This window comes from Theropithecus gelada, chromosome 4 (genome assembly GCF_003255815.1).
Source record: "Theropithecus gelada isolate Dixy chromosome 4, Tgel_1.0, whole genome shotgun sequence".
Taxonomy (NCBI): Eukaryota; Metazoa; Chordata; class Mammalia; order Primates; family Cercopithecidae; genus Theropithecus; species Theropithecus gelada.
The window spans coordinates 115,210,275-115,222,849 of NC_037671.1; the positions used below are offsets into that span (position 1 = coordinate 115,210,275).

The 12,575-nt window shown below is 45.4% G+C and overlaps 1 protein-coding gene across 8 annotated transcripts in view; it reads right to left on the bottom strand.

The window, feature by feature from the left end:
• Positions 1 to 12,575, bottom strand: part of MTHFD1L (methylenetetrahydrofolate dehydrogenase (NADP+ dependent) 1 like) — a 233,814-nt gene that overhangs the window by 75,928 nt on the left and 145,311 nt on the right. For all 8 annotated transcript variants that reach the window (XR_003119016.1, XM_025382470.1, XM_025382469.1 and 5 more), the window contains exons 22-24: positions 10,485 to 10,526; positions 9,326 to 9,426; positions 8,592 to 8,769 (exon numbers count right to left, since the gene is read on the bottom strand). Coding sequence is in view for 7 of the 8 variants with exons in the window: in XM_025382470.1 (XP_025238255.1) it covers positions 8,592 to 8,769; positions 9,326 to 9,426; positions 10,485 to 10,526 (321 nt within the window). In the remaining variant the exon portion in view is untranslated. The remainder of the gene's footprint in view (positions 1 to 8,591; positions 8,770 to 9,325; positions 9,427 to 10,484; positions 10,527 to 12,575) is intronic.

Here is a 12,575-nt window from a genome sequence, read left to right on the forward strand (position 1 = left end):
TGTAAGAGCAAAATGAATGAACACAGGTGCAACGCTGGTTCCGTGTTCACGTTCAAGGAGCCCTTGTACTTTACTCAAAACATTGCCCCCCAACCTCCGAGAGACTGGGGAGACTGAAAGCCTGTGCTGTTTGAGTGTTTTTTTCCCCTAAACCCTAAGGTCGTAGTTTTCTCTCTCTCTTAAGTGGTCCATTAGTGTGGTACCTTAATGTTTGTTCCTGTGATCATATTTAATGTTCCTCATGAGCTTGCTTTTAGATGAGAAAGTGGACACTCTCTCCATTGCAATGGTCTCATCTGATCTAAATTTAAGTCAGAAAGCCTGGGGAGGGACGGAGTGAGTGGTAGAAGGCAGCCGGCCAACATGTAGTGTGACTTTGATAGTTCATCATTTTACCTTCTCTCATAATTTCAGATGAAATAATGCATTTCTAGAAACTTCCATCATAGTGACAATCATTTTGCATGCTAGAAGACAGCTTTCAATGACACTACAGGGATTCTTGTGACATGTGCAAGTGTATTAAATACAGGCCACTGTTTTTTTCGCATTGTGTGCTATTTCAACCATCGAGGAAAGAAAGCTGGGGCAGGCTTTGCCAGAATCACACAGGGATGAGTGGGATGCTTTGAGAAGGTGGAGCCCGTGCTCACGACAGGTGCAGATCCCTCGAAACTGTCTCACACAGCTGAACGACGTGAAACTGTCTCACACAGCTGAACGACGTGCCTGGCAGGCTGGGAGGTGGGTTATATACTGCAGGCCAGCAGAGGTTTCATAGAGAACCTAGAAGCCAGTGTTGGAGAAGCATCTAGATTTGAGAGGGATCTAAGTGTTTACAGAAGGTCTGGTCAAGCAGGAGGTATCTGGGGCTGGGTGCAGTGGCTCATGCCTGCAATCCCAGCACTTTGAGAGGCTGAGGCAGGCAGATCACTTGAGGTCAGGAGTTCGAGACCAGCCCAGCCAACATGGTGAGACCCTGCCTCTACTAAAAATACAAAAATTTGCAAGCCGTGGTGGCCCACACCTGTAATCCCAGCTACTAAGGAGGCTGAGGCAGGAGAATTGCTTGAAACCGGGAGGTGCAGGTTGCAGTGAGTCAAGATTTCGCCAGTGCACTCCACCCTGGGTGACAGAGCCAGATTCTGCCAAACAAAACAAAACAAAACAAAAAAACCCCAAACGTAAAGAAAGCAGGAGGTATCTGGAAATTTGGGGTTGGATCATGGAAAGGAGGCCAGGGGAGAAGAGGCTTATGGGAGGCTTGTTGAAGCCGTTCACATTGGACGATCAAAGGCTGTTTAAAGGCAGCTCAATCATAATTAAGAAAGCAGAATATTAAAGAGCATGGGGGGAGAAACAGGTTTATGAGTGAGATACATAACTGACTGGAAAATGTAAGGACCAGCTTTCCACAGAACACTCCAAACATTCTAATGCACAACAAGAGGAGAAGAGAGCGCTGAAGAAAGGGCTATGGGCTCAGGCTGAGATGGGAGGGAGAGCCAGAGGAGGTCAAAGGCCCTGAGGGGGAGACAGCTTTTCCAGGGACAAGGACAACCAAAAGAAGGGACAGCCTTTCAACCTCGAGTGTGTTTCTTCCTTCTAATTACTGTGAAATGTAAAAGGCAACAGAGATGTGCATCAATACCTTTTAAGTTTTAAGATCCTATTAATTAAACCCTATATGTACAATGTGAATGTACCTAATGCCACAGACTATACATGTAAAAATGATTACAGGAGAAATTGTATGTTATACATATTTTTACCACAATGGAAGATTCCCCCACTGTATATCCATAGATATGCATTTTTTAAATGTTTATTTCAATGTGGAGGCTCGGGTTGCAAATGCTCCAAGTCCATGTAAAGGATAGCTCTCACACCCCACCAACAACTGGTGTAGGTTCCAGCTGGCACTTTCAAAACGTAGAAAATAATTTCTTAAGAACCAACCAGAAAAACAGTAACAACAAACATCCTGCCTTAAAAAAGACCAGCAGAGGAGGAAACACCCCTGGCCATCTGGGCAGGGAGAGTGTGAAGTTCAGAAGTCAGCAGAGCTGGCTGCGGCTCCAGGCTGTCTTCGTGGTGTGTTTTGGTCTTCCTTCATCCAGCCCCCACTGGGATCAAGAGAATGGCTCCACGCAAGGAACAGGAAAGACCTTTTAATAAAAACAAACACTATCCTGTCTTGCTGTCAAGGCTATACCTCAAAATGTTTGCAAGGCTAGAGGAAGGATACAGGGATGATTTTCAACCTTAACTCCTCATTTAACAAACAATATTCAGACTGAAGGTCAAGCTGACTTCTCGGGGTCATACCTCCTTCTATGCAAAAATGACTGACGTTTTATGGTATCACTAAGGGCTCCCAATTCTCATGGACAAAGAAAAATGCCAATGTCTTGGTTTAGTTTAGTAGTGCTTTAGGAGACTTGGCTTCTAATTCCTGGTTTTAACTCAGTGCAAAATAAACCAATCTTGAAATTTGACAAAATTACCTTGAGTTACAGGAGAATTGTTGAAGGTGAATTCAGGAGGCCCAGTCTCTTTCGAAAGCGAACATGACAGGAGGAAGAGCTAGCACTGACTGACTGCTTTCCCCCCCGCCCTTTTTTTTTTTTTGAGACGGAGTCTCGCTCTGCCAACCAGGCTGGAGTGCAGTGGCGCAATCTCGGCTCACTGCAAGCTCCGCCTCCTGGGTTCACGCCGTTCTCCCTGCCTCAGCCTCCCAGGCAGCTGGGACTACAGGTGCCGCCACCATGCCCGGCTAATTTTTTGTATCTTTAGCAGAGATGGGGTTTCACCGTGTTAATCAGGATGGTCTCGATCTCCTGATGTGGTGATCCACCCGCCTCGGCCTCCCAAAGTGCTGGGATTACAGGCGTGAGCCACCATGCCTGGCCTTTTTTTTTTTCTTTTTGAGACAGAGTCTAACTCTGTTGTCCAAGCTGGAGTGCAGTGGTGTGATCTCAGCTCACTGCAACCTCCACCTCCTAGGTTCAAGCGATTCTCCTGCCTCAGCCTCCCGAGTAGCTGGGACTACAGGCACATAACACCACACCTGTCTAGTTTGTATATTTGTAGTAGAGATGGGGTTTCACCATGTTTCCCGGGCTGGTCTCGAACTCCTGGCCTCAGGTGATCCACCCACCCAGCCTTCATTGCCTGCTTTCTATGTTCCAGCATTCTACTCTGGGGCATTTCATTTGGGTCTCACAGCAACTTGGTGAAGTTGGTGTCACTGTCAGACACCACTGTACAAATGAGGATGCTGAGGCTGGAGAGATTAGTCAGTTTCCCCAAAATGCGTCCATAGTAGGAGGCCTCCTCAAGGTTTAAACTGAATTTACATGATCCCAAAGCTTTAGCCTGTTAGCTCTATGTAATATGTTCCTTCTCCTATCAAGTATCCATTTCTTATGGACAAGTCCATCACTTTCCCATCTATAATGCAGAGTTGAGCCCACACAGCAGATGGAATGTGCAGAGGCAAGCCTGGAAGAATGTATGAAGGAGGGATTTCTTAGCTAATAAAGTGCGCATGTAGATTAGTGTTTCTTTCAGTCATCATATTTCCCTGCGTCCCTGCAGACATGGAGATATTCTATTAGTGAACGATAAAGATATAATTGTCAAAAGTCACATTAGAAGAGGAAAATTCAAAGAGAAGATGATTTTGAGGGGGACTTTTAACAGTTCTTAAAAGGGATTGCAATCACCCTCAAGGGTCGAGAGGAAATGAGCCACTGTAATTCAAGTTTAAACACATTCATTTTCACACAATAAAACTTCTTCTAAGCAATTAGTCTACTACACCTTATTCCATATTTTTCAATCTTTATTCTAAATTATTCATTGCTGCCTCCACCCGGTACCGTAATTAAAAGTTGCCTACTCTTGAGTGAGAAGTTACTCTGGCAAAAAGAGATGCCAAATCGTTCTCTAGACGGCAGTTGCTGCTGAAGTCAGTTTTCTAAAAAGTTCAGCAGAGACTCCCAAGTCAGAAGTGCAGCCTGTTTCTCCCTTTACCTGTAAGCTCGCCATCAGGAAGTCCAGCACGCTGCTGTCTGGCTGCACAGCGCCTCTGAGAGCCAGGTGTCCCACTCTCTCCAGCGGAACCACTCTAGTGGGGTTCTGAGACAATTTCTACTTCACACTCAAATGCAGTCATGCCCTGGACTCTAGCACTATTTTCCATTACCGTAAATCATCTCCGGTGTTTTCCTTCCACACGACTGGGGTGGAGAAAGAACAGCCCATAAGATGCCATCAGTGTTGTACTGAATACATTCTTGGGGATATAAAGTATGGGGAGACACCAAGGGGCACACACAAACCCAGTTTGCTTTAAGAAGCAAATGTGGGAGAGTGCCATACAAAGCACTTACAGCTTCTTTCTCCTGTAGAGCAATGCCACACCTTTCTCACTGCCCAGCACCCAAGGGTTGGTTGTGAGGGTGTGGGGCTGTGGGGGAGGTAAGAAAGGGCTTCCAGAAAACCATTACTTAGTTACTAAAGTTTTACCAGCACCAACCAATGCAAGAAATCAGGGAGAAAGAAGGCTTGAGCTCCATTACTGACTGCACCATTGAATTCAGATTTTTACATGGTGACAAGACTGTAAATGGTCTTAGAGGATCTAAATCTTGCCAGTGTGAGGAACATAGCTAACAGGCAGACAGTACAAAGAGAGCCAGCAGCAGCAGCAGCAGCTCTTTTCATGAACCGTCATGCTGCAGTAGGCTGGGAGGCTGATTATCTAACAAATAATTATGCAGCTCAAATCGAATTTCTGTTACAAGAAGAGTGAGAAGTGTGTTGGCAAAGGAGGCAGGGATCCTGGCCTTGAGGTCACCTATCAAATAGAGGACTTTAGACCACATTATTATTAAACATTTTCCTCCTTTCAGAGGAGAGCTGACATTTTAGCAGCATTATCTCCATGAAGAATGGGAATGCAGGAAAAAAAAAATAATTGAAATATCAGTGGAAAGGAAAAGGGTTCATCTTAGGGTTAGTGCATGTCTGAGACAGCCTAACTCAGAAGCATTTCTTCTGATTACTGACCTCTTTTTCACCTGGGCTGTTTTCCTTGAAAAGAGCCACACTTCATGAAATCATTCATGAAAATAACTGCTTTTGCTACGTAGAGTTGGGTGGTTCATGATCAGATGGCAAGATGGTCTGAGGCACACTCAACAGCAGGATCTGGGGGTGACTCTCCCTACAGTGGTTTATGTAGAAAGGCCCTGGCATGTGCCAAGGGTTGTAGGCACCCTGGCGAGCTTTACCCAGGACCAAGGAACAGGAACCCAGGGTCTCCTTGGCCACCCGCCATCTGAGTTGGCTTCAATGCCTGACTTGCCCACAGCAGGGCTACATCTATTTTGCACTGAACGCCTCTAGGTCTGAGAATTCAAACTTCCAACTGGAACATTTTTCTTTTCACTCATCCAAAATCTTCTCTCTCAATTGATCTCTACCACCTCTGTAGTCCAGAATATTCTAGTTCCTCATTCACAAAATGGCCTCATAAAAATGACAAACCTTTTCTGAGCTAGCCTCCAATTCATTCCCTCTGTCCTTCCTTCCATAAACACTGACTGCGTGCTGGTGATGATGTCCCCTGTGTGGCATGGAGTCTATGCCTGTGCCCATCACTGTCACCCTTCCTCTTCAGGAGGGTCACTCAGTCACTGTCCCCTTTAACTATGTCTCCCCCCAGACCTCCAATACACACACACTTTTGAGCACAGTACTTAGCTCTGAAGAACAGAGCAGGATGATGACCTCAACCATCTGGACATTCTTTCTCCCAGCTCTTCCTCTTCCTAGCTATGGGACACTGAGCAGTTGACTTAGTTTCTTTGTGCTTTAGTTTTCTTGTCTGTAAAATGGGAAGATATCACCAGTTCTCACCTAAGAGGGATGTTAGGACCACAGAGGTGAACATGTGCAAAGCACCCATATACCTGGCACACAAACAACTCCTTAAAAGCAGGAGCTGGGGTAATATTAAATATTGATAGATCAGCCCCACGCTCTCACCACTGTGACTCCAGGCTTATCAACAACGCTGCTAAGCTCTTGCTTCACTGATTTCTTCTTCAACTTATGCTACTGATTTATGCCACCGAACAGGAAAGAAGAGTGACACACCAATGGAATATGTGAGGGATGAAAGAACAGGAGAAGCAGCAACCAGCTTGAAGCCTGGGCGCCCCACAATCACGCACTACCCCTGAAGACAAATCCATCAGCCAGAACTGGAGCCACAAAATTCAGAATGGAGATGTCAGAGGGCTGCAAAGACAGACTATCTGAGGAGGAGAGTGAGCCCTGGGAAGCTCAGGTCTGACTGAACCATCAACATGTGCTTAAAAATATCCTAGAGGACCCAGCAGTCCCACTTCTGGGAATACATTTCCAATTGAATTGAAAACACGGTATTGAGGGGATATTTGTACATATGCCATAAACACGCATGCCCATACAGCATTACTTACAATAGCTGAGAGGGGGAACAAGTGTCCATCCACAGATGGATGAAGAAACAAAATGTGGGATATCCAAAGAATGGGAGTGTATTCAGCCCGAAAAAGAAAGGAAATCCTGGCCAGGAGTGGTGGCTCACACCTGTAATCCCAGCACTTTGGGAGGCTGTGGCGGGTAGGTCACAAGGTCAGGAGTTCGAGACCAGCCTGACCAACAAGGTGAAACCCTCTCTCTGCTAAAAATACAAAAATTAGCTGGGTGTGGTGGTGCATGCCTGTAATCCCAACTACTCGGGAGGCTGAGGCAGGAGAATCGCTTGAATCCCAGAGCAGAAGGTTGCGATGAGCTGAGATGGTGCCATTGCACTCCAGCCTGGGCAACAAAAGCGAAACTCCATCTCAAAAAAAAAAAAAAAAAAGAAAATTCTGACACGCTACAACATGCAGGCACATTATGCTAAGTGAAATAAGCCAGCCACAGTATGATGCTACTTACATGAGGTCCCTAGAGTTGTTACATTCATAGAAACGAAGGAGAATGGTGGCTGGCAGGGGCTGTGGGGAGGGGCATGGGGAGTTGTTTAGTGGGTACAGTTTCAGTTTTGCAAGATGAAAAGCGTTCTGGAGATTGGCTGCACAACAGTGTGAATGTACTTACCACTACTGATGTGCACTTAAAAATGGTTAAGATGGGCTGGGTGCGGTGGCTCACGCCTGTAATCCCAGCACTCTGGGAGGCTGAGGCAGGCGGACTGCTGGAGCTCAGGAGTTCGAGACCAGCCTGGCCAACATGGTGAAACCCTAGCTCTACTAAAATAAAAAAGAAATTAGCCAGGCATGGCGGCGTGTGCCTGTATTCCCAGCTACTCAGGAGGCTGAGGCAGGAGAATTGCTTGAATCCGGGAGGCGGTGGTTGCAGTGAGCCGAGATCGCGCCACTGCATTCCAGCCTGGGCAACAGAGCAAAGTTCTATCTCCCAGAAAAAAAAAAAAAAAAAGGCTAAGATAGTAAATTTTGTTATATATATTTTACCACAATGAAAAAATATATATACATATATATATGTATATATACACATACATACACTAGATTATAGTTCAATAAAACCACAAGAGAAAAGAACCATAACAGGAATGAACAAGCAGAGGCCAGGTGTGGTGGCTCACGACTGTAATCCCAACACTTTGGGAGGCCGAGGCAGGTGAACCATGAGGTCAGGAGTTCGAGACCAGCCTGTCCTAGATGGTGAAACCCCATCTCTACTAAAAATACAAAAAATTAGCCAGGCGTGGTGGTAGGTGCCTGTAATCCCAGCTACTCAGGAGGTTGAGGCAGAGAATTGCTTGAACGTGGGAGGCAGAGGTTGCAGTGAGCCAAGATTGCACCACTGTACTCCAGCCTGAGCAACAGAGTAAGACTCTGTCTCAAAAAAAAAAAAAAAAAAAAAAAAAAGAGAAATGAACAAGGAAAATACCTCCCATGGTTTCCCAAGCCTGGCGAAATTGCTCTTGTTCCTGTGCAACTCCTGAAGGTGTCAGCTGTCAAATCCTGTTCACTAAAGTACCTCTTCACTTAGGCCTGTGATTTGGGAGTCTTCAAAAGCACAGGCTTTGGGATAAGGAGCTAGGGTCTGCACTTGGAAATGTGACTTTGTGGCTTAAACTCTTCTACCTTCTTGTTTGTTTGTTTGAGACAGGGTCTCACTCTGTCGCCCAGGCTGGAGTGCAGTGGTGTGATCTCGATCTTGGCTCACTGCAGCCTCCACTTCCTGGGTTCAAGCAATTCTCCTACCTCAGCCTCCCGAGTAGCTGGGACTATAGGCGTATGCCACCATGCCCCCCTAATTTTTGTATTTTTAGTAGGGATGGGGTTTCTCTGTGTTGGCCAGGCTGATCTCACACTCCTGACCTCAAGTGATCTGCCTGCCCTAGCCTCCCAAAGTGTTGGGATTACAGGCGTGAGCCACTGCACCCTGCCTACACTCTTCTATCTTTAGTTTGCTTATCTGCAGGGTTGTGGTGATAACTGAATGGGATAATCCATGCTAAGGTGTAAGAAATGTGAGCCATTGTTTTTACTAGATCTTACCTGAACATCATACAGGAACTGGAATCGGCTTCTTTTACTCGCAGCCTCTCTCACAGCCCGAGCCAAGTCCACCGACCCCTTTCCACCAACCGACCAGTGATAGCAGGGGACTGCATCAAAGGCACCAGCCCGCTTTGCAAGCTCACACACCAAGTCAATCTCAGCGCGGGTGTCGGTCCTGGTGAAGAAAATGTTTGTGGTTTTGCATCTGTATCCATTTAGCGATGTTTTGAAAGAAAGACTAACCATTTATACAGAACTTCGCTCCCTAACACTGAATACATTTTAAACATCAAAAGTGGTCACATCGTGTTTAAATAAATCAGACTTAAAGAAAAGCATGGAAAAAAAAATCCTCTCCAAAATGACTCAAATATTTCAAGTTGTTAAGGGCGTTATCAAGAAAATTCCATAACATATCCCTTTGATCACTCACAGTTTGTTTCAGACAAAAATGCTGGGTAGAATTACAAAAAAAAAAAAAAAAGTCAAGGAGATAGTAACTCACTATATATAAATTTTACTTCCTTAATAACATTGTGAGAACACATTTGCTAAAATGAAACCAAACCAAATAAACAAACAGAAAGAACTGGGTATTTCTGTATACTTTTAGATGAAGCAATTCTAAATTCTAAAAAATTTTAGAAAGACCAAATACCCCAAGACACAAATACCGTTCACAGGGTGGCCTAGTGATAATGCCCACATTTAAAGGAGGAGGCCGGACTTACTTGAAGACATTCAGAGCCACCACAACGGGAACCCCAAAGAGCTGAGCGATCTGAATTTGCTTTTGGAGGTTACAGCAGCCATCTGCCACCAGCTGGATGTTCTGTAAAAAAGAAAAAAGCAAAACCCAGACCCCTGTGTATTGCCTCCCACCAAACCTGCCAAGCTAAACTGGCAGCACCTCTCTGGCAGGATTTGTGACATCTTTTTTCATTTTTTCCTCCAAGAAAGATGGCTGCAAGAATAAGGAGGTTCGTCTGCAAAAAAATTTCTAAAATGATTCTGGGTCCAACGGCATATGTGTGGGTCTGAAGCCTGGCAGCTCATACTGCTGCGTACAGGCTGCAGGGTCTACGCAACGTGCCCATGCTCTGCAGGTTGGGGCCTGACAGGCATAAGGCCCCAGGTGGGTGAGGAGCTCTGTCCAGGTATTCCTGGCTCAGATCCCTGGCGCCACCTGTAGGAGCTATGAGGTACTGCTGCCAGTAAATCAAAGTCTATTTACAGGAAAGTATAAGCCACTCCTGTAAGTCATAAAGCCAACTGTATATAGACCTTCCATGACAAAAGAATACAGAAGTGTAAACTTCATATTTGTTTCTGACCTGGAGACCTTGAGTTCCTGCTCTGATGGCTGTCCTGGGGGTAGACAATAGTAGACAAAGCCTATATCCATCTTTTCTTGATATTTAAGAGTTAATTGAATGAATTTTATCCTTTCACCCCACCCATTTCCTCTTGGATTCTTAGAACAGCACTTTTCTTTTATTTTTTTTGAGACAGAGTCTTGCTCTGTCGTCCAGGCTGGAGTACAGTGGTGCGATCGCAGCTCACTGCAACCTCCGCCTCCCAGGTTCAAGCAATTCTCTTGCTGGGACTACAGGCGTGAGCTACCATGCCCGGCTAATTTTTGTATTTTTAGTAGAGATGAGGTTTTGCCATGTTGGCCATGGGTTTTGCCTGGCTGGTCTTGAACTCCTGGCCTCATGTGATCTGGCCGCCTTGGCCTCCCCAAATGCTGAAATTACAGGTGTGAGTCGCTATGCCAGCCAGAACAGCACTTTTCTAAGGGATCACTGAAGGATGGCTCATTCACTGAAAGCCAACGAGTCACCGGATTTGAGAGATTCTTCACATAAGTGTCTAAACAGCTCCTCTTACCTCCTCTGTATATTCTTTCTTAAGAGGAACACCAGCGGTTACCTGAAATAAGGAGAGAAAACGTGAAGAATAATCCTATAAAAATGCTTACACAACTGATCTGAAAGAAAGAACACCACAATCACATTCAGTTTTTAGAAAGGTACCCCTACATTTTGTGCTTTTAAAACAGTAGCTGGCGGCACTGGCTGAACCTAAACTCTTGTGGGAAGCTTTTCGAAAACACTGATCCCTGGGCTCCACCCAGACCAATGAAAGCAGAAGTTCTGGGAGGGAACCCTGGCATCCGTAACGTTTAAAATCTCCCTGGATGATTCTAATTTGAGCCAATGGAACAGTATGAAACTTCTCAAACATTGGTTCAAATTAGAACATAAAACTAATGATATGTTTAATACCTGATTTATACAGAGTACATCACCATTTGAAATCATTTTACGGTAACTGCCACAAAGCTCTGTTGTCCAGGCTGGAGGGCAGTGCATGATCACAGCTCACTGCAGTCTCAAACTCCAGGGCTCCAGTGATCCTCCTGCCTCAGCCTCCCCAGTAGCTAGGAATATAGGTGTATACCACCACACCCAGATAAATTTTTATTATTTTGTAGAGACAAGGTCTCGCTATGTTCCCCAGGCTGGTCTCAAACTCTTGGGCTCAAACAGTCCTCCCACCTCGGCCTCCCAAAGTACTGGCATTACAGGTGTGATCCACTGTGCCCGGCCTGGTGGTTAATCTTATGTGTCAACTTTGCTGGGCCAGAGGGTGCCCAGTATTTGTTCAAATATTATTTTGGGTGTTTCTGTGATGGTGTCTATGATGAAATGAACATGGAAATCAGCAGCCTTTGAGTAAGCAGGTTGCCCTACATAATGTGGCTTGGTCTGAGCTGATCAGTCAAAGGCCTTTTTGAGTATAACAGAAAGACCGGCCTCCCCTGAGTGCAGGAGAATTCGCCAGCAGACTGCTGCCTGCACACCGTACTAGCACCCCTGGCTCTCCGGGGTCTTCAGCTTGCCGGCCCACAGTGCAGGGTTTGGACTTGCCAGCTTCTGTAATCATGTGACCCAATTCCTTAGAATAAATATCTTTCTCTCTCTATACACACGTCCTATTGATTCTATGTGTGAAGAACCCTGATTCATACAATGGTTAGTTTAAAGAACTAATTGTGAAAGAATCTGTGGATCCCAAAGCATAGCAGAATATTAGCTGTTGGATTGCACAGGGAATGGCCGAGCACTTTGGGGGACAGGATGTGAGTTTAAAATGACTGAGGCTAAAATGGGCAAATTCAACGGCCACAAGGTTTTCCACTGTACAAATTATGGAAAAAAAACAAGCTGAATAAACATAAGAGGCAGCCATGCTTATTTATGTAATGATCAAAAGGAAGTCGATCCCAGCACAGTATCTGTAGAAAAAAGAAAAAGAAAAACAGAAAACAGAAGTAGAAATGAATAATCATGGCTCAAAAATACAGAGCTATTCAATAAGAAGGAAAGACACCGATATGAGCACTATGGAATAGAGGATTAAGAGGATGAAAGTTCATTTATCTTGCCGTTATTGAAAACACTCCCTACACACAGACTATGCCAGACACTTGGAACATACCAATTAATAAGACACAGTCCCTAAACTCAAGGAATTGAGAATTACATAGGGAGACACAGAGCAAGGCATTCATGAAACAATATGAGGCAGAAGGTACTACCGGAGCCCAGGAGAGGGATGCTTAGCTTCACCTGCTTTTTGTTTGTTTGTTTGTTGTTGTTGTTGTTGAGACAGTTTCGTTCTTGTCACCCAGGCTGGAGTGCAATGGTGTGATCTGAGATCACTGCAGCCTCCACCTCCCGAGTTCAAGCGATTCTCTCGCCTCAGCCTCCCGAGTAGTGGGGATGATAGCCGCCTGCCACCACTGGTCTCGAACTCCTCAGGTGATCCACCTGCCTCAGCCTCCTAAAGTGCTGGGATTACAGGCGTGAGCCACCGCGTCCGACTGGTTCCTGCCTTTTCTTATCCTCCAACCATAGCCGTGCCTACTAACCCTATTCCTTGTTACCATGATCACTGGCTGAGAACCATGACATT